The 23,054-nt window shown below is 41.4% G+C and overlaps 1 protein-coding gene across 19 annotated transcripts in view; it reads left to right on the forward strand.

The window, feature by feature from the left end:
- Nucleotides 1–23,054, forward strand: part of norpA (no receptor potential A) — a 197,520-nt gene that overhangs the window by 143,039 nt on the left and 31,427 nt on the right. For all 19 annotated transcript variants that reach the window (XM_086979121.1, XM_086979101.1, XM_086979105.1 and 16 more), the window contains 5 exons: nt 2,818–2,991; nt 7,932–8,227; nt 9,477–9,639; nt 16,187–16,301; nt 16,683–16,890. In XM_086979121.1, coding sequence (XP_086835247.1) covers nt 2,818–2,991; nt 7,932–8,227; nt 9,477–9,639; nt 16,187–16,301; nt 16,683–16,890 — 956 coding nt within the window. The remainder of the gene's footprint in view (nt 1–2,817; nt 2,992–7,931; nt 8,228–9,476; nt 9,640–16,186; nt 16,302–16,682; nt 16,891–23,054) is intronic.

Here is a 23,054-nt window from a genome sequence, read left to right on the forward strand (position 1 = left end):
TAGAGTAGAATATATAGATAGAATAGGATAGACAGATAGATAGAATAGAATAGATAGATAGAATAAAACAGATAGATACAAGAAACAAGGATTCCTATATTAGTTTAACATAGAAAGATCCAGTTTATTCGAATTCTATTTGTGTGACGCAAGTGCGCGTGCAAATTGTTAGATCGTGAATTTTTGTGAGACGTGACAAAGTACTTTCGGCGGATCCAAACGTATAACTATTCATATAATTTCCGCAAACAGCCTTGTCTCTTACGATGTGTAGCGATACCAGTGACGTGCCCCATGGACAGATAGCACGGTTCTATATCATTAGATTCACTGCTAGTCCTTAACATAGCCTGCTACGAGGAGCATCCAGATTTTAGGGGATTTGCTATAGTTATGTGTCTGAAGGCATTGTATGAAATCGGAACAAATTTATTCAGTTAAGTGAGCAGAACAAAAGCTAAATAAACACGGGAGCTATGCTTGTTTCGTTTAGCAACAGCAAAACATGGCCACGTTTTGCAAAAAGAAAATAAAGACAACCTTAGAATGAAGAACGATGTAGTATTTTTATCAATGGAGACGGATCCGCCAAGCGCAGCCCTTAGTTGTTTACGCAAGCTCTCAATAAATTACAAAATTTATATCATCTATGTGCAATATAAAAAGTTCATTCTGAACTCACAACTAACCGGTCGATTAGCACTTAGGCTTAAAGATCATCCATGCTGTTGTGTCTTGTTAGAATGTTTGCACCCATTAGCAAAAATGCCGGTGTCCAACCGGAAAGGCCACACCTGCCCGTGACCGATCACAGAAAGTCCGTGCATGTGAAACTTGCTTCCGTGTTTTATGGTATTAATAAGAAAAAACATTTCATGAGAGAATGCTACCTTAGTAATTCTATTTTCTAAGTATCGTAAACTTCTGGTCAAGGCGCCATCCCCTTATCAAACACACAGTTCACAAGCACCTGCTGATACACGCAAGGAATATATATATATATAATATGCTGACACACGCAACGTGATTGTATAGCACGTACTGGACTTTCCCCTACATCTGACTTAAATGAGTGAAAGCATGTTTTTTTCCCCATATCCCCTTTTCTGCATCTCATCAACGAAATCTTCACAGACCGCCGAAGGCTAAGACAACACCAGCTCATAGCGTCTCACGATACCTTCCATGCATGATATGCAAATTTTCCAACTTGGTTATGCTTTCGTATAGGCGTGTCGGTTACAGCGTGCATGTATGTGTGCAGCATGGAAGGTTACGTTGATTAGTCAATCTCTTATGGTTTCGAGTCCTTAACCCGTCGTGATTCCCCATACAATCCTCAGCTGGTTGGCTAGTGCGCGCTTGGCGGGAAATTGTTTAGCCGCAGATTCTCGTTGTTAGTATAGCTCTGTACAGTTAATGCGGCAAGTCAAGATTGGTTGGTACATACTAGAGCTGTTAAGCCGTGTCGAACTCCATTTGCCGATGACGTTGCGGTTGCCCTAATCCACAGCATCTTCCTGTTCACCACTTCCTCGAAAGCTTTGTTGGAAACAGTGTGTGGCTTTGTCAAGGAAAGATAAAACCAAACCGCACGGTATAACAACCATACAAGCGGAATTAGTCGCCAAACTTTGTATTATATGACTTTTTTTTATCTTCGTCTATATATATAAACAGGCAGTTGTGCTATTAGATACAGTTTACCTCTGTAATATGAAGGACATTGTAGTTGAGTCTCCTAATTCTACCAACGCACGGAACACTTATCCACGGGAAGTACTTGGACAAGACATGGGATTTGATGCAGATGAGTGTATCAGCCATTATTATCATTACTTTACGAAGAGCGGCTTGATCAAGTACGTCGCAGACACAAGCTCTTAAGTTTGTTGGAGAGATTCCACTCCAACTGGCGGGAAAAATATCTGCGTGCAAACAGCGGTGCTAAGGTTATCGGATGCATAGTGTTCTTGTCCCTTTGTTTTACTTTTTGTGTCGTTATGGTATCTGAGAGGCACAATCTTCACGACCGCCTGTAAGGGTCTAACTTTTTGTGTCTTCACCCCACAACAACTAAACAACCCCATTTAGGTCATATAAGTGGAAGTATTTCCTTTGGGTACTGAACAGGCTTATGGGCCAAGTGAACTCAACTGAAAACAGGCATCGTTGATGTTTTGAAGACAAAGATTGAAATCCGACCGTTGATACTTTACTACAGTTAATTGCTTTGTGAAAATTCATCTTTATGGATGTCTGCTGGGATCCGAGAACACTAGCAGACTTCTTTGTGGATCGACATCTCTACGTGTCTTAAGTTTACGATCTAAAATGGCCGTGAACAACGTTCAGTATCTAGATCGCATGACACAAACTCAACTTTTTGAAACACGTTATTGACATAGAACGTATTGCCGTTAACACTAAGTGTCTTCTTCTATCAAAAGGCTTGTTGCATTGGTGAACATATTGAAAATAAAAAGTCTATCTAAAATAGAAAAGGTAACAGCTATCAGGCATATTCATTTAGATTTATGTTGCAAGCTTAGCTTGAACTAGCTGATCCGCTTATGCTACTCACGTAAAAGCTATAACCTCGATATGTCGCCAAATGTGCTTCCCATCGAGAGCAAGGAGCTATAGGCTTTACGTGTTTGTATTTCTTGTCGTGATTTTGGTTTGAAAAAAAAACAAAAATGAATAAATCTTCTTTTTCTTGTGAACGTAGTGTTTTTCAAAAAGCTTTTACTTTCATACGGAAACTTTTACGAAGGTACACTGGTCTTGCGCTCAAGTTATTGTTTACATTTTCAGGCGAATAATTTGTGCCCATCAACGTGTCTAATGAAGCACTGGATTAAATTGGGGCTTCAAGTGGACCCCGATGGGAAATTGCCGGTGCGTCGGATCGCCCACACGTTCGCGTCAGGCAAAACGGATAAACTAGTCTATCAGTGCATGAAAGACATCGGATTGCCTAACGGAAAGGTCTGTATACATTTATCAATAAAATGATGTACTATTTAAAGGATTGGTGTAACCACAATGTAGACAGACTAAATTGTTACCTAGGTCGACTCCGCTTAATCGCACTGCCTCCGATGCAATGCCCATATATATATATATATATATATATATATATATATATATATATATATATATATATATTTATGTTTATTTTTATCCTCTTAAATCATCCGCAGGATATTTTTAGTGTCCTCTAAAGTTAAATAATCAGAGTCACGCACAAATGTTTATTTGGCGATTTCCTAAGGGCTGTACACATAGGAGTATTGGCGAGGAGACATAAAAACATAATACTCCTTCCTATCATCCTCCATTAGATATAACGCTTATTCGCTAGTTACCATTACTTGATGTCAGCACTTCGACCCTATTTTATTTTTCTGGTTGTGATCGTTATGCCCTTTTACCTATACTATGCAGTGTTCCGGCTTTCTTGGTTAAACCGTCCTGCCTGCGTTCACCACTCATTCCTGTCTTACCGTCGGTCGTCTTTCCATTATAATACGTCGACTAGGCACGCCGCACCGCGTAAACAGGAAAAGGGCAACGATATGCCTAGTTCTTACACAACATTTCTCGTAACAACTCTCCTTCAGCTCACGCCTTCTGCCGTTTGTGTTGTTTCTGCGATGCTATGCAGTAAGTCCGTATCGTTCACTTTGCGTCGACCCTGAAGACCTATCTTCAAATAGTAGGTCCATTGTCCTTCCCTTTGCCCTGGTGTTGTGTTGCACCCCGAAGTTCACCGATGCTGCGTGCCTTAATTATGAATCAGACTTAGCCTACCAATTGAATCTATGTCATCTAAGAGTCGGATGATAGGCCTTACGCCCCACAATGCAGTTATGTATTCTAGCATAAGCAGCTGCGAACTTCGGAAGCTGAGATTACGTTTGTTTGTTGCATCTCGTTATTGCTCGAAGCAGACTGTGTATGGTGACAAAAAAAATACACGTCAAACAATCTTCTGACAACGAAAAAGGTTCTTATTGCGTAGCAATTGACCGACTCTTGCGGCTGTCGAGTAAAGAGCAAAAAGAAGATGGTGCTGTTGACTCCGATATTTCTGCGAAGAGATCGCGTTCAAGTACCGCTAGTGGTTTAGTGTTTAGTATGGAGCCAACCGATATCGTCCTAGCCACCGAACACTTCTACAAAGTTATTTTTGACTATTTACAAGAGATTTTCCTGAACACGATATCTCTAGAACTCTAAGAAATTAGCCTGGTTGCGGTTGAAATTGTGTATACTTGCGTTTAGTATAAATAACACAACGGATCTTCGATATTGTACATGTACTGCGTGAGTGTTATGAGACCATGTGCGTTTGCAGTAAGGCAAGTCAAGTATCTAATGTATTATAAATCGTGACAAATCTTTTGGCATAAACCGTAACGAAAGCGTGTTAACCTATCAAATTGATGGGAGAGACAGCGAGCCAAAAGGATATGGCCGTAACGACACGGCCAATATTCCATCAGGAACTTGCGAACGATTCAAACGTCCGCTGGCTTCAGATTCGAATGCATTCAGTCTAGCACAGTCATAGCTTCGTCTCGTAGCAAATAAGGAAGGAAACGCAATCGTTGCCGTTCATGCATTCCCGATGGAGGCAGGCACGTTGACATAAGGCAACCATTAGAAGCACAGCTAGAGAGGTAATAGCACTAACAGTAAGCAGGACCGCAACGTTGCAAACAGATCTGTTCAGCCTGTCAGCTGGCGAAACAGTTGGTTGGTCCGGGCCGGTGGCTGGTTCTTCTCTTCTTCTTTCGCTCTGTGTTGTTCGTCCTCTTTCGTTTTAGTTCTGTTAGGGCCTGGCCCAAGTGGCTACGAGTCCCTTGTGGCCAGGGGTTCTACATTCACCAAGTTGAACGACCGAGATGTATAGCGATTTCCCTGCTTCTTTCCATTGCTCTTTACCCTCTTTCTCATGCTCCGGGTCCTCGTTGAGATCGTCGTCGTCGCACTCGACCCGTCGACGTCGACACTGGAGACTTTGTTAATTTTTTTTTTGCCACCGCTGCTGCTGCCGCCCCTGTTCATCTATTGCTTACGTTGTCTTTTACTTGCGCGGTTTTCGTTCGTTTTCGTGCACGGGATTGCGTGTTTGGTGATATGAGCGCGTGACACGCTTTACTGTTGTCATAGCGTTCGTGGCTGTTCCGTTATCAACAGCGGAAAAACAATGGATTTCCCACGGGATCACTTGTTACGTTGCTGCTGGTGGAATAACAGCACGTAGCCTCAAGTCGAATAAAGCTGAGTTGAGTCCTTCGTTGGTTCGTTTATGTCTACCCTTCCGCCAACCCTCTGTGCTTTCCTTATCGTCGCCCCTTTCGTTGTCATCACCGTCGTTATAAAGCACCCTCTGCTGTTTCTTATTCGCGACTCTGGGCATGAACCTTTTCGCTCTTTGAGAGAGGAAAATGTGTGGAAGCTGGTTCCTCTTTGTCGCCGTTCTATTTCGCTGCTTGTTCTGTATAATGATGGTAGTGTTTGAGAGCGTTGTAGACGAAGTGCTACTCGAAATGGCGAAACGAAGGTGGTGCAACGACCTCCGGCTGTCGAGAAAAGTCTTCCTCTAGTTGGGAACCGTAGAGGAGGTAGGGAGCTGCGGAGCGAGGCGTTTTAGGGGGATAAAGCATGGGCACCGCAAAGCAAGTGAGAAAGCAAATTTAGGAAGGAGTGAGATTAGAGATACGAATTGGCTTGAAGGGGTAATCCAAGTGAAGTGGAAAATGCCGCTGCCAGCAGTGGTATTGCCACTACTATTACATTATTCTGGCCGACCGTGGCTTGTTTTGGCTAGCAGTAACCGACAGCGCGCACGCTGACTGGCTGAGCGGCAAGAGCGGGAGTGGCTGCAGCAGCCGCAGAGCTACGTTACTCTTTCAAGTTACTATCATCATCACTTCTACAGTTTCTAGCAGCATCAGCCGAAGACCCTTATCATAACGATCAGTAGTGCGTGTCTTGTGGAAGTTCCTAATAAAATTCGCTTATACGAAGGATCTAAGACATGAAGAAGATCGACGGACGTTAGAAGAAGGCGATAAATAAGAACAGACGAAAGGCGTCTTTATCTAAGTGCGTGGGTAGACAGAGGCCTTTATAAAAACAGAGTTCCTTTTGGCCACAGACAACTGTACAGCAGAAGAGAAGAAACATGTATGAAGGTGCTAAAAACAACAAATACCTTCGTGAATACTCGAAAGCTAATTTGGTTGTTCTATTATCAAATGAAAATGAAAACTGCGTCGGCCTTAGGTGATCTCTATGAAACTGGGCAGGGGAATAGTCGTCCCGAGATTGCTCATAAAGTTACTTTATGAATTTCAGTTGTAGCCGGCCGTTAGGCAACACCTTTAGCATCGTAAAACATTTGCCCGGGTGTAATTTACCATAACTCACTCCATCTATTTTACTGCTCGCTTTAACGCTGACTGCCTTAGCTTTCATCTGGCCTGTTTATTCACTGTCAAGACGTTGGTAAAGGCCACGCCGATACTGTCACTGAATCCATTTGGGGGCGTGACCCCCAATTATCATATCTAAAAACGGTCCCCTTTATCCTGTTTACCTGAAGGCAGGTTAAGGTAAGCCGTATGAGCAGACAATAAACAAGTATTCAGTGAGGGTAGTTCTTACGGTGAATAAAAGGGGCAGAGTTCATTATATTGTTGACTAATAGGGATCAGAATTAATAGATTAAAGTCCAGATAAATTAATATCTATTTTTTCAGAGATTATATCTAGTGAGTATTTAAGCAAGTCGATTGCCGTAAGTCACTCTTCCATGGTAATTATTGTCCGATATAATTACTTCCTAAAAATAATTTATGGATAACTCAGGTGGATTCCCGCAAGATTCGTTATACTAGTACCATACAAAATTATGGCATTTTCTTTTTTATATGGCATTTCTTCCTTACCTCAGAAGATGAAACAACAACAAATATAAGATATCATAAATGATAAGCTAATACGATGCGAGCATTACTAATGCGTTATTTCAAGGTACAACATTTTCTTTTGGGTGTTTTTCATCATAAAACGTTCGCTACCCTCCAGCCCCCCCCCCCCCCCAGCAGCCGGCGCGAACAAAACTCTATGTAGTAAAGCTACAAACAGGCGAATTGTGCCTGTTGGTGACTAGACCGTTATGATTTGATTCCTATAAGGGCCTATGATAAAAACTATACTGTCGAAATTGCAAAAAAAAAAAGGAGCGAATCAAAAATCGGTTCTTTGAATTTCATCTTACATTAATTTAGGCTTTTTTGTATTGAAGCACTCTGTACAGCTTCATCTGCTTTTACTAGTCAAAAAGATACCGCTCTTTAATTTTCTTAGGCTTTTTTCTCCGTTCAGTTAAGCCTGTTTGCTTCCTCAGACTATCACTCCGTTCTTTTTCCTTTATTTAAAAAATACATATATATATATATATATATAACGTATGTTAGAACATGAAGGTACACCTGAAGCTGTATCATGTGTAACCTTTACAGGTCCAGTGTGCATGTGCGTTACATTATTATTCATTATAATCATCGTTTTTTCTACTGTGCAAAAAAAACGAAAGTTTCAGCTAACGTGCACGTCTGTTTTACGTTTTATTGAATTTTTCGTTTTACCTTTATATTGTATCTACGACCCTGTAAGCCTTTGCTTTATTTCATGCCATATCTTCTCGTATACCGCTATTTGGATTGTCGTGGTAAAGGATTAGAGGATAGATAGACAAAGAGGACCGTACTCGTGTTGGTCTCATCAGGGAGAAGGCGCTTTATGTCACTACTGTGCAATGTCATTTTTGTGTATTTATGCCTACCGTTTTAGACTAGCTACGATGTCAGCTGTTGCTGCCGTTTTTGTTATTGTTATTGTTGTGTTTTTAGACGGACGTGATCGATCCGGCGGACTTTACGCTGGATAAGTTCGAAGAGCTGTACCAGCGCGTGTGTCCACGCAATGACATCGAAGAGCTATTCGAACAAATCACGGTAGGCCGTGAGGATTTCATCAATCCGCGACAGCTGGTCGCTTTCCTCAACGACAAACAGCGTGACCCACGCCTTAACGAGATTCTGCACCCGTTTTACGATGAACGGCGTGCGCTCGAGATTATCTCAAGATACGAAACCAACCCCGAGTTTGTCGCACAGCAAAAACTTAGTCAACAGGGCCTTTGCAGGTTTGCATACAAAGATAAAGTAAAAACAAACATCGAATGAACCGTATCATATGGAAATTCTGCGTGTTGTTATTGATGACATAACTTATTACTATAATAGGTACACGCTGTTCGAGGATGATTTCCTGCAGTTACCAAATATGGTGGATGAAAGAATAGATCAGTAATATTTTACTTTAAAGTTGTTAGATTCAAAGAGAAGCCACACTATTAATTTATTTAAATCTTGTCGCATTAAATACAGATTTGCAAAAATTAAGCTCGTTTAAATACGTTTCCCTCGTTTCAGAAATATGCCAAGACATATAAAATCAAACACACGCAGTCGTCTACAAATATCTGTATACGAATGCAAACTAGACAATATAGGCCTCCCTGCCACTATCACACCCCTCCAAGTTGTGCTTGTAAATTGGCAGATGCTCTGATAAGTTTATAGATTAACACACGCTTTTCCAATAATCAATGAAATTTTTTAGTGTTTTTTTTAATGTTTCTCTGTATTTGGCTTTTTTTATGCTTTCGCATTCGTGCCCTGCTCTAATTCTGTACGAAATCGGTTTCTTATCGTACCCTTCAATCAACGATCCATTCACTTCCACGATTCGGACGAATCGTAGGAGAAATCTCTGCCTCAGCTCGATCTGTTTATAGCAATTGCTGTTTTGGTCTACCTGTGCCTACTCACGTAGAGTGACGATTTATTTTGGTCTTTCCGCGTTTACTAGAACTAGTTATATAAACTTTTTTTTTAATGCAAAAATGCGGCATTTGCAGTGCGTGCTGGGCACATTTATAGCAGGGCGCCCCAGTTATTTTTCCTAATGGCCCGCTAATGAATGAATAACTGGCCGCCGTCGGTTGTGGGTAACCAAGAAGTTGCATTCAGTTAAATATATACACTTCTGAATAGATATTGCCTTGTGTCTATTTTACAGCTATTTTGCAGAATTTTTACAGCTAATATGTTGGCAGTGATGGAAGCTTCGGATCGTAAGTTGTAAGATAGACTCGACGCAAGTGTCTTCGTACTTTCAAATATCCACTCAGGAATAGTATAAATTTACAGGGCGTAGACAAAGAATACGAATGGTTACTGCGTACGGTGTGATAGAAATGAGGCAGGATATCCCTAATGTGATCTAACAACGTTTGTAGTGGTCAGGACAATGTTTTTCTTGGCTAGTTTTTAGTGTATGTTTATTTGTTATTGTTTGCCTGCATTATCCTAACTGGTCTTTACCGTCAGGTACCTAATGTCGGATGAGAATGCGCCGGTATTTTTGGATCGACTGGACATCTATATGGAGATGGATCAGCCGTTGTCACATTATTACATCAACTCGTCGCATAACACGTACCTGACAGGCAGACAGTTCGGAGGAAGATCCTCGGTAGAAATGTACAGACAAGTAAGTACCAATTAGAACATCGTGCAAACATTTCTATAAAGCGCTATGTGTAACAACAGCTATGAAATGATTAATAACAACCTTTATCCTGTATTGACACATTGTACACGGAAATAGAGCGAAAATATTAGAACGCTCATGTTTGGTACAGCCGGGCTCCAGCTTCTTCCTGACGCTCGTACCCCTGCGTACCTGTTTTGTCAAATTCTCCTATTTTTAATCAACAGAGCTTGCAGTATTTTTATGGCCTGGCTCAGTAGCTGTATGTTATTATTATTATTATTATTATTCCTAACCTTTAGTAACTGCGCGGCCGAACAATGCGTACATTAGTTGCTTAAGGCATCGTGAGTCTCTAAGGTTCAGATGGTCAAACTGGCACTAATTCTAATTCATTAGGTTGGTAAACCTATACACTGCTCTCAAAGTATTGAAACAAAGTGTCTTGCCCTATTATAAGGACAGACCCTTGTAGATCACATCCGGTTTATACTAACTTTTTTGAAATGAGCGCTGGGCGCAAAGATCAAGATATGTTCCAGATTTACGGGTCCCAAGGCAGCTGAAAAATGAAACACAAATGAAGAAGACTAAATTCTTAGAGCGTGTAATGTCAACATCGTTTGGTGTAGTTTATAAATGACTAACGTTTGACACATGCTTCACCTCATCCTCGTAAACCTAGATAAATCGACGTTATCTTAAGGTCATTACTGAGAGCCCTGTCGTTGAAGCGTAAAGTATTGACGCTCATGGAAACTGGATCCTGCACATCTGGATACACTCTTCTCTGGCATGAAATATACCTCCGACTCTTGACTTCTATCTCTTTAGTCGACACAATGCTTTACCTGACACTCCATGGTCTTTTCTTAAGTACATTAACTTCTCTCTGTTTCTAATTTTAGCAGAAGTAAGTGGGTTTGGTTAACGCGAATGTGTTTGCCATATAATGCTTCGATGCATAAAATGGCTTCGCATAACCGAATGGATGCCCCATGTGAAGAAAACTATTATTAATAACGCAATATAACGATCCTTTAGTCAATTACGAAAAAAAAAGTAAATAGAAAAATAATTTCCGAAAGCTAAGTCCTACGAAAATGTTACAAAAAGTTACCCAGTTTTTACAAATGGCAACCAGCATAACTTATATATGTATAGTACAGTGTCGATAAACGGTCGATACTGGCCTCATATGCTGGCAAACCAGGAAAAAATGCTAACGTTTTTCTTCTTCACCGTTGTTAGCACAATTATTTAGGACTAGTTAGTAGCAATAGCCGAAAGAGGTCTCCTAAGGATCATCCTGACTAACTATGTATTTGCACCATAGCACCCCCGATCCCTAAAGGGGAATTTTGTCATCAACTCCAAGTAACATGGAAACTATACGTGTACGTTGCAAACAGTGTTTGTAGGTGGCAAGGAAATTGCAGAAAAGTTGCTTCCTATTTCTTTTAAATTATCCGCATGGGTAATTTTTTGAACGGGTTAATCTGTTGATCAAGTGGACCGTTCAATTGCGGGCTTAGTTATTCTTAAATTAAAGATATTCGTTATTAATACCATTATACATTTGAAATATAAATTAGTTGTATTACTAATATGCAACCAACGTGTTGCGCAAGTCGTGTTTTCCTTATACAAGCTCCAATCCGTTATAAATGTTTAACAAAAAAAAATCGGCCAGAGAAGGCACGATAAAAGTTAAGTCTTCAAACGCGCATTGGCCTTAGGCGGAGCGTCTGCTATGGTTGTATCTGTTTGTCCCCTTTTAAGTGGCCTAAATCTCACCTAAGCCACGAGTTATTTCGAGAGTCGGTTGTTTATTCCGCGTGGCTAGATCTTCCTCTAATTTATTAACAACAATGAAGCCTTCGACGACCTAGCTGCAAAGTCTTCTCGAAAACACGACGTGAAACGACAAAGGAAGCAGGCCTTAGGTGACTTGGCCTCCTTTCATGACCTTATTTATACTATATCTTAAACGAGATTTAAGAATTTGGCCAACCTCTGATATTAAAGGTAGACAGCTTTATGTCCTCCTGTCATTATCAAGTGATTGCGTTTACAATATAGGTTGTCCTATTTAATAGATTAATCTAACAGATCTTGAATCTGTCTCTGTTTCAATAAAACTCGCGCTAGAATGGTTAACATGAAAGCCTGATAACTTGACGTAGCGACCTTAACGCTGAACACAAACGGCCTGTTATGAAAATTATAAGCGACGCCATTGGCTGAGATGACTAGGTTGGGCACTTTTGAAGTTCCTCTGTTTCTACAGATTGCGATTGTGATGCATCAATCGCCATTGAACGGAGACCATTCAACGTCTGCTTTTGCTTGTCTATACTCTGTACTGTATCCATCGTAATTATCCTTGATATCTTGGATATCCAAATCGTGGCGGTCAAAAGTGGTCGAGAGGTGGTCCACGTCTATGCTTTCGGCCAGAAACTATAGAAAAGTTTACTTATCTTTTGCTTAAATGCACATTTGTAACTTAATTCTATTATGAAATGCTATAAAGTAAGATTACTGACTTTGCAGAACTTGAAATCGTTGTTCTGACAACGTTGAAATTTGACAGACATGTTTTCGAAGTTTTTTGTGTGATCTTGTCGTACAAAATGGTCCGTGTTATACATATATGATTTTGCAAGTAACAACTTATATGGACATGGTTTACTAATACATTTCTTATTGATCTGGTTATTTTTTTCACCCCGGTCCTATCGATGCTATACTATCTAAATTAATTCAAGGTTTTATTCCACTCGATTACCTTGGTTACTTAGTATACCTAAAATTATTTTATCAAGTTCATTGCTTGATTACGACTGAAAAAGTGAGTCATGAACGGTAAGATTTATTCGTACCTTCCGAACAGTTTGAATTAAGGAAAGGAAATGCATTAACACAGACACACGAGTGTGATTTACTTATATCATCTTTTTTTCTTTACGTCGATGCGTATTCGATGTCCCGCGATACTTCGCCCGTACTGTGTTAATGTAGGAGGAAAACTACTGAGTCAGGGTATTCTTGCACAGTAGGACAGATGCCTTCATACGCTAATAGGACAGAGCTGCTGTAGCACGCCGCAGTGGTCGTGATTAGTACGGCTGTATAGGATTCCCAGATAAAGACCTGTCGGCGTCGTAGTGACCCTAGTAATCGTCTTCTAACCAATACCTCCCGCACTTGTCCGTGCTCTGCCCCGTTTCGAAAGATGTCCCTTACCGTGTTAAACACATACCCAACCGAATTTCCCCGTCTTCAATCTTGTTTGCTTCTTTACTGTATCTTAATTCTAAGCCTTAACACAACGTTCCACCCACTGGAGAGTGGCATTGCGTAACTCCACGTTTCGATCTGTCCTAGGTAGCATATGTGCTCGCAACGAAAGCTCCTTACGGTCGGAGCATACTAGAAGAACGTATGGCACTTGCTGGCAGTCTTGGCGGCCCGCAGACGCTACAAAAGAAGCGGACACCTTGCTATAGCCCGCGCTGCGTGCTAACTCAGCTTATTGTTTGATAAAGGTCTCATTTGCTATTTGTATAAGGAAAGCGAAAAAAGTAATCGTTAGCTGCCGTATAAAGAGCGAAGAGCGATAGGAGCAGCCAATGACGGGAGGATGTGATAAGCACGACTACGGCAGCCATATGTTTGAATGTATGTGAGATACTTCCTGAGCCCTCGGCCTGTCCAGTCCTGTAGTTCGGGCTCGTCCCTGTCGTTCGATCGCTGTCGTCGCCGGCAACCAATAGCGGCAGCGGAGTGGCGATATATCGAGGGAAAAAAACTGTTGGACGTCTGGGTCCTTCTTGCCACTGCTTGATTCACAGCCGCCGCGTCTCCGGCAGCATTGAGGCACACGAATAAGTGTTTTCGCTAATCGTCGTGTATTATGCGAGCCGCTTATTAGAACACGTGAGATGGATTGTACCGCAGAACGGCGAGTGGGAGTAGCGTGCTGAATACGTGGGCGTACTATATGGTAGTATTAGGATGAAAGACGCTGGCTGGCAGAGCTTCTTGAGCTGGAGAGTGGAACATGAGACACTGACCAGGCAGGAAAATAAAAACGTGCAGTTTTGGATAGCATGAAGCTCCGAGACATATATCTGAGCAGTATGGCACAAATAATGCGAGCACAATTCGATGGTAAGCTGGTGAGGGATGGATGGCATTAGTTTTCATGTAGGAAACATCCAACACAGGTAATCTTTTGGTGACGATGGACGCACGTCGCTTGCCGCTTTGGTCGTCCAGGCTGGATTGAATAGGACCGAATAGCCATCGTCCCTTGCAAATGGGTAGAACGGACGATATCCCGATACATATACATATATAGCTACGACATAAGCGTTGCTCGTTGCTAGACGTATGTCCAAATGGCGGATCACATCGATGTTTGCGTATGTATATACAGAGTACGTTCGACTCAATGTTGTTCATGCGGTACAAGCTTCTACACGGCCGAGTAAATATATGCCGTTAGATTATGTGCCACACAGATGACAAACGTCGATGAATCTTGCAGTGGTACTAGCTCGAACTAAACTAAGACAACCAAATAGGGTAGCACTTCTAGCAACCATAGAAGTGCTGTTAGAGTAATATACGGGTTACAGACACCCAGAGAGAATATTTTGATTGATAGTAGACCAGCAGACGGCATCAAGCAGCATTAACGTGGTCGCCAAAGGCCATGAATTCGTCATGGGCGCACTTTTCCTATTCTCAGAATACGGAAAGAGGACAGATACTATTCACTTGAAAAACTTGCGACAGCAAACTCTGTGCTACATGTTACATACGAATATATGATAACACATTGCAGCGTTTCAAAAGTAGCGGTCGCAGAGCTGTCATACTTGGGCATCTCCTATTTTACAGACAGCAGTGACCTGGGGTTAACTATCGTAACCGCGTTGGGTTCTATTTTCGATCTGGATTACATTACAGGGAGGTATATAATCTCATTGTCAACATTTGCCATATAAGAAAGATAGAGGGCGTCCTTCTGAGGTCGAGATTAGTTTTAGACTCTAGTGATATACGTTGCATGTACCCAATTAGGAGACGCGTATCGTTAGGCTGCGCAGCCAGCGCGTCTGATGGCCTGCGCCAGACGATGGCATGACACTGACGTGCTCATGCCAAAGATTTGACCAAAAATTAGAGGCAGACAGAAGCAGACAAGGGTCGGTCGGTTAGGTTTATCCCGTATCCATTCGTTCAAAGGGGCATGGATATTTTACCACTGCTACTCGGAAACGGACCGCAGTCTGATTTCAGACAAAAAAAGACAGCCGCAGGATATTATTGGCTAATTCAATTATGAAGTTGACTGCATAATGAGATTAGGATTTTTTTTTAATCTTTCTCATGATGCAGGGCCTTTGAAGCTTAACGTCAAAAGCTTTCAAATGAATTTATCGGAACACCTAGTTCGACTGAAAAACTGAAAACCTTAGAAATATAACCTAGTTTATTTGCGATGTATTTGTATATAAACTTTTCTTGTCTAAAGGTAGAAAATCGCCCTAATTTTTTGTGCACAAGTTATGCTGAAATGTATTTGATTGCATAATTTCCTCCATGTTGGCTATAATTAGATGTTTTTTATCTTCGAGGTTACTTTGTCATTCTTTCAAGCAAAAACGGAGTATTATATTAAGAAGCATAGGATCTGAAAAAGCCGCGCAATAAAAGGTAATACGCGTGAAACTTAACAAAAGCATTATTGTAATGTAGAAGTATTGTTATTGTTAAACAAGCCCAGCGCCGAACGCGACGAGACCTCAGTCGATCTCGTCTAACGTTTGCGTGTATAAGTCTGCTTTTCGCAGCAAATCGCCGCGAACAGTATCAGTTCTGACAAAGTCTGACAGCAAATGCTCTAGTCAGCAACGTTGTTTCATATCGTTGGTACATGCGGACAAATAGCTCTAAAAGGTGTCGATCAAGAGCGTCAACCTGTAGGCAGAATGGTCGAATTATAGGAAGAATTGATTTTAAAAGGGGTTCGTTGCGAAAATATTAGCTAACCGCACCGTAAAACTGTATCGTTCGATATTTTCACGTTGAATTTTATCGTCAACGTTTCGTAAAACTTCAATAAATTAATTAATTCAACGTAAATAAATTAATTTAATGACAACATAGTAAGTAGCAAGTGTATAGGCAGTAAAATATAACGTGCCTAGAGAAAAAGGAACAAAATGTTGTCGGAAATAAGGCCAGTGTTAATGATGGACTTTCACAGACGGCTGTCATAGATATTTGTAATACGGTTCAGCGTTTGATTTGAATAAATAAACGATGCCGCGTCAAGTTCTTCTCTATTTCATCTAGTTATAAAGCTATTCCGAAAGGCCAAACTGCGAGCACTGAGTGTTTCGGGACATTACAAGAACTACGTGACGATTGATCCTCGAAATAAACAATTCGTTTGCTGATTTGTATATCCCTTGCAGCCATTAAAAAAACCTGTGCCAGTCAATAACCACCTGTATCATATATTTCCCAGGTGTTAATAGCTGGATGTCGATGTGTCGAATTAGACTGCTGGGACGGAAAAGGCGAAGATGCTGAACCAATTATCACCCATGGCAAGGCCATGTGCACCGACATCCTGTTTAAGGGTAACTGTAACTGTAAAAGCCATTGAATATAATATTTATTCAAAGAATTCTAGACTGAACAGTTGTATTGAATAACAAACGTCCCCGACCTATTTACAACATAGCTATTCTGGGCAGATGATCCTAGGACAGCTCTATAACGGTTGTTTCACTTGTGGTATTTCCATCGAACCCACAGGCTTACGTATTAAAACTGACATTTACAGGATCATCGAGAAGCTTTCCATTCGCATTGTCCTTACTATTAATTGATCGAGTTTACGCGTTTGTTTTGTTACCGGTAGCACAATGACATCAGATCTGCTATGCGTGTTTGTATCCTGTGTACCAGTACAAAATCTAGCCTAATCTCGCTTTGTGTCGTTCCATCTAACGGTACAGATGTAATCTACGCGATCCGGGACTGCGCCTTCGTGACTAGCGACTATCCAGTGATTCTGTCGTTCGAAAATCACTGTTCCAAACGACAACAGTACAAGTTAGCTAAGTACTGCTACGACATTTTCGGTGACCTGTTGCTTACTGAGCCCCTGCCGACACACCCACTCGTGCCTGGAGCGCCGCTTCCGAGCCCTAACGATTTGAAAAGGTCAGTTGTCCGCAAATTAAGCCGCCAGCAAGCGGAAAAACGTCTACGAAATGCAATCTTTCACGCAGAGTTATTAATGTGATAGCCTTTGAGTGCCACTTCACTTCTTGGCATTTTTTTTCAGGTCAAAAAGGACACTCAGAACAAATTATAAGAGTGGACGCAAATTATATTGGATTGATATTGATGTAAAGTTGGCCGCCGATAACACCCAGAAAGTCTTCTAGGAAGCCAGTACAAACGAACACTACTATATAAGTATGAATTACTATGTTGCGTTACTATGGCAATTTTTACGTACGGCTAAGCTACAATAACTCTATGGTGTTAGGGTCCTTGAAAACTACAGAACAATTAGAGAAAAGTTCCAGCCCGCACGACTTACGTTCGATATTAAAATGCATTTGACGCATAATCCATGGCGTATATAGACATTGCCGTGTAGCGTAACGATGGGTCGCATCAAATACCGCTGTTCAGGGCATCCTGCGCGTTTAATCCATGTGTCTTGATCGGTCGACGCAAATCAGTACGTAAAGTTGGCTAAGTACCAAACGGAAAAAAAATTGAAGTCGTTTTTGTTGTACCGCTACGGATAGCAGTACCCATACATTGCGCTACATCTGCACACAGGTACTCGCGCCGTGCGGAAGTTAATTGATCGAGTTGGCCAAGACCTTTCAGAATGAAATCAAGGTCAGCAAGGCACATTGTTCGAGACTGCATAACACTGCTCTATGGTCGCCCTATGATACATGACAGCTGCATTTCTATAGTGGGTGACCCCTGTACTTCTATTCAACGCATATTTAACAAAAAGAAAACTTTATACGCTTTCCTATCTATACGTTATTATTTCTAGCCTTTGATGAGGTACATACGCATACCGCTTATGATTCACTTATGGGGCAATGAATTTTTAATTGTCCCATAAGATTGACTGTATGTGAACGGCATTTTGTATGTGGTATCTTTACCGATCACTATAACCCTTCATTGATCATCAATGTTTTGTTAAAGAAACACTAAAAACTAATTGATTAAGACAAGCACGTTCATAGGCATTTAATTGCCCCGATGTACTACTTATCTACGATGAGGGTACGATATAAAATATTCAGATCCGTAACAATATCTGCGTTGACTAGAGAACCTCCTATTTTTGTCCAGCAACAGCGAACGCGGCAGCTTCATTCTACGCCATTAAAGCGCGATCTAGGCATGTCACTTCTTTACTCACTTGAATTTCATGAATTTCATTATGATCGGCGTAAGACGTTATAGGTCGACCTTGTTTGGCGTCCATGCCTGCGTTGTTAGCTCAAGCCCGGCCAGCCAATGCACGACGATATATCCATCGTGTTACCGTGCTAAAATTTATCCCTTCTATAAATGTCCGCGCAGTAAACCACGAACGAGATCGTCACGGAACACGTACCAATCCGCTTGTCTGTGTGAGCAAATTGTCAGTGAGCAGACCTATACAAATATGTACCGTAATTTCGCCATTACATATAAAACAACCCGTTGTCAGGTTCAAATGTCGCTGTTTTTCTGCCGAACAAAAATAAAATTCTAACGGCTTTTTGTTAACAAAAAAAAATCACATAGTCCTATGACGTGGAAGCTTACGACAAAGTGGAGGAGCTGGATCACACGGTACTTTACATTATAGTTACGTAGTTGATAACCGAGACATTTTTTCTGTGCACCTTTAAGCATCAAGCAATGTTAATTGAATTGTACGCTGCACTATATAGGAAGGTTTGCTAGACGATTAGCACGCAGTCGCTAAGCGTACCCTTTGCCGCAGCTCTACTGATATCCGTGTGTATCGACATTGGGGAGAAAAGAAGAAATACTAGACACACTTTTACTTTCATCTTTCTCTCGATACGGTCACGTGAAAATTATTTAGCGATAACATGCAGAAATGGCTTGAAGATGAACCACCGGTGATTAGTTGACAAAAAAAGAAAACACTTTGTCACCATGTAACAGTTTACCAGGCACCTTTAGAGCTTAAACCTATCAGAGGCTAATGAATGTGCCAGCAAAGCAAAAGTGTGATTCCTGTAATTGCGAGAAGAGGATCTCTGTGAGACACTTCCCTGCTACGTGCATATCACTTAAAACATTTAAAGTCATAGAGGAAACACCAGGCGACATAAGTTATCGTAAACTTCCTTATCTACACTACCCCGAAGAAATGATGATTTGTTTATTACATTGTAATCCTCTGTTTGAACAACGATTTGACTGACTGAACAATATTACTTGACCCGCAGCGGTCTCATTTTTATTGGTACGTTAAGTTCACATTTTCAATTATTGGCCAGCGAACACCAATTTACAACAACTCTCCTGTACCGTGACCTCGTCGTATCGATGGGAGTGGGCGACTGGGGCAGGAACAGAAAGGGATAATACAAGTAGAGGCGGCTTGCTAGCCACAGGGCAATCGTAGTTTTTTTCTACCTTTTCCTCTCGTTCAACCTTCATTTCGTTCTTTTGTCTGCATCAACCGCGTTCTTCCTGATCTTCTTGTTCTTCGTTGCCTCTTCCAAAGACACTGACGTGTACCACACTTGTTCGTTTTGGCAGAATACGTCTGCCTGTACGCTTTAGCACATAACAACGACAACGTGTACCAATAGCATTTAATGCTTCCTTTTTTCGAGATAAACTCTGTAACTTTTGTAAGTTTTATTGTTGCTCGCAATTCACCTGAGCCCCAGATGATTTGCGGTCTGCGCCACGGAGCTTGTCGATGGTAACATGTCGAATAACGACTTAGTTTTAAAGGACTTGTCTGGGGCACAGTCTTCATTGCCTTTTTTTTGCTGGCAGAAGATGTTGGTGTGAAGCAGTAAGTTTTCGCTCTACCTAGCTGTTTAACTTTACCCGGGCCCCGTGAGGTTATGGACACAGTTAATAATAGGAATAATCTAAACAGGAAAAACAACAATAGGACGTTTTTGGAAAATTGCTCGTTTGCGCTCGCATACCGTTTGCCGTCTTTTCTTTTCTGTCTGCAACGCTACAAAGAGTTGGCACAAGGACTCTAGGAAGTTCGGAGCTGTATGGTTTTCAGTTTGTTCTCGACAACATCGACTACGGGGTGGCGATTCTAGCGTCCTGCTTTCTCCTATTGCTTTGCTCCCGCGTGCTCAACGTCGCTTGGACGCGTGGGCTCCTTGTGGATGCAAAGCTTGGCCAGTAAACTCCTTAATTCTTCGTGGTCCCACACCAGTGATAACGTGCGACCCATAAGCTCATTGAAGCCAAAATATGAAAACACAAAGGCAAATCTAGGCAATTAACAATGATCGTAGAAGAACGAAGAAAAACGCGCAGATTAAAGCCAAAAACACAGCGCAAGTCTTCTGTGTGTATATCAAGAACTGTTCTATTATTATCTGGTAACTGGGAGCTTTCTGCTGATTAATTTCGAGAAAATAGTGATATAGTTAATGGGTAAAAACTTTCTTATCAAATAATGACGTTGGTGATCCTAGTTATGTTATTGGTACTTTCATGGTCGGTTTCCTTTACCAGTCGAAAAGAACAATGGACTGATTTACAACAAATACAATTTAGCGCTCCTCTTTCGTACTGCAACATGTCTTGAGATTCTGTCTGCAGAGATGAAATTTTTTCCAGGAGCACTCGTACACACACCACAATGTTTATTTTATCAAAGCTCTTGTATGACATCAGTAATTCCAAGTGATCCTTAATTCACTGGATGGAAATCTTAGTGACCTTTCAAAGCCATTCTGTTAGGCTATATTGAGTATCATGGTTTAAGCCAATTTATACGAACAGCAGCAAGAATCGCTGACCCTTCAACTTCTGCCGTCTGAAAATAATGCAGGCTTACTTCATTATAGGTCACGGTCGAGAATTATCTCTGCATGACCATTTACTTTGGTGCGCTATTTTACTTAATATGAAAGCAGTGAAAACTAATACTTCGATGAAAGGTCGACACAATGTAAACCCGAGATTCTTTGTATCATCGACAAAACCTCCGTCCAAGTTATGTTTTTGCAATATCATTCTCGGGGGTTGGGGCTCATCATCTCTGCACCTATGCAATAGTTCTTTCTACCCGATGGTGTAGAACTGCACTGAGGAAAAAGAGTATCATTAACGTTATTTGTGTTTACTGTAAAAGGATACCGTCGTCTATACGGAGAACGCGTACGCCTATATGTATCTGTCAAGCACGCGTTTCTGCTTTAGCAACCGAAAAAACGTCGGCTAGATGGTCGGCACCGGAATCTGACACAGTTCAATGGAGTGGTTCTCAGTCGCATATATTCTTCAAGTGATGCAGCTACTTTGAATCTCTGAGCGTTAGCTTGAACGTTGCGGTGCAATCGGGCTAGTGAGCCTCAACGCCTCCTCCGCTTTCCCTTAGTATAGAGTCCTCACCCGGATACGGGTGTTGTAGAAAACAGCTAGCGGCAAGCCGGCGAACAGCCACAGTTTCAAAATCATAACTTTGCACTATCGTCAGACCCAGCACGCAGCAATAGGAGATGCAGCGTTCTCTCTTTCGATTCAAAACCTTCGTCATGTCGTTCCAGCGTCCCCAAGGTCCTTCTTTATTCCCATACGGCGTCTTCTGCCCAGTCAGCAGCCGCAGCTATTAGAAAAGAAACACCATCTATTCTACACAGAGTGAATACCAGAGTAGTTGTTGTCTGCTATTGCTACTACAGCATCACAATCTAGCGCAGTCGTCTGCTACAAACATGATAAGCGATGCTGGAAGAGCACCGCACTGAGGTCATGAATATCAAGCTCAACATCGCCCTATACCCGCGAACCACGTCTTTTTCTTCCACCGTATCTTCTATCCTTTTGCAGGCTCACCTGTTCAGGACTTAAAGGAAAAGGCTTGTCGGGAAAGTGGGGCAGTAGCTGTAACCAAAACTATTGCTCAAGGTGGCTACGACGCTGGCAGCCAACGGGCGGCAACACTATACGATGCGTCGGAACTACCGTTCAGCTAGGCCAACCTGAACTTATCCTTTAAATTGTACTGGTCAGAAAAAAAAAAACGTGAAATAGTTGGCTCGCCTGCCATTACGCTGCCTTTTCGTTGATATTTTTGCTAAACAACGACTAAATGCGACTTATTGCGCATAGTTATCGTGGGAGTCGGCAGAAACCTGTCTGGAAAAGATGTTTTGTTTTCTGAATGAATTCTCGAAATATATATATATACGTAAAGACTATAGCAGAAAGAACAACCTTATCACATCCGAAATAAATGTACATCATACTTTACGAAGCAACGAAATTGTTGTATCTAATATTTCTCGATGGAAAGCTTTTATACAAAGGTATTATATTTTTTTTTTTTTTATATTTAGGTAAGCCGATGTGCATAAGAAATCCAAGTGAGGGCAGTTGCCCACGAACTACCTATTATAACATTAGAAGTACTACTATAGTGCCGAGAGGGCAAATAAAAGTTCGTCTCAGGACCGTCAAAGCACGCTTTTGGGTTTTTTCAACCAATCTGTAGTAATCGTAAATGGATACATTATGAAAGTCTGGTCCAATTACATTAAATTATCGCTTTTATGCAACCTATAGGATCGGTGCTTAGTACTACTTTTGCATGGTTCCTCCGCTTTAGACGAACAATTTCAATCAACGACGAACGGAAGGGCTGTTTGGCCAATGCGTCCTACGCTATCTCACACTTGCTTCAGCTGTGGCTCTTTAACTCCAATAGAAGTCCCTTTAAAATCTAGCTCCTATCTACCCAAAGACGCAAATGAGTGGTAACATAGCATAATCAATTAACATTAAATAAACAAAGTGAATTTACGTCGTATTCATTGCGGACAGACTTGCAAGAGAAAGGCTACAGCCTTTTCACAGGACAAACATTGATTTGAGAATGATTCTTCGTATTCTGCGAAAAGCAAGCATCGAATGACCTACCTGGACTCCCATATTATCCATTCACTGAAAGAATCAATAACTGGTAGACTACTGAGTTTCGTCAGCTTGGTTATATTCTGCCACAACTTTAATATAGAACTTACAACGAACGGCATGACATTTTAAATAGCTCCGTTAATGACTGATTCTAGAAAAAAGACCCGGCATACTTTTCTCTAACGTATTAATACTGCCAA

The sequence above is a fragment of the Varroa destructor genome, unplaced genomic scaffold, assembly GCF_002443255.2.
Source record: "Varroa destructor unplaced genomic scaffold, Vdes_3.0 BEIS01000002.1, whole genome shotgun sequence".
Lineage (NCBI taxonomy): Eukaryota > Metazoa > Arthropoda > Arachnida > Mesostigmata > Varroidae > Varroa > Varroa destructor.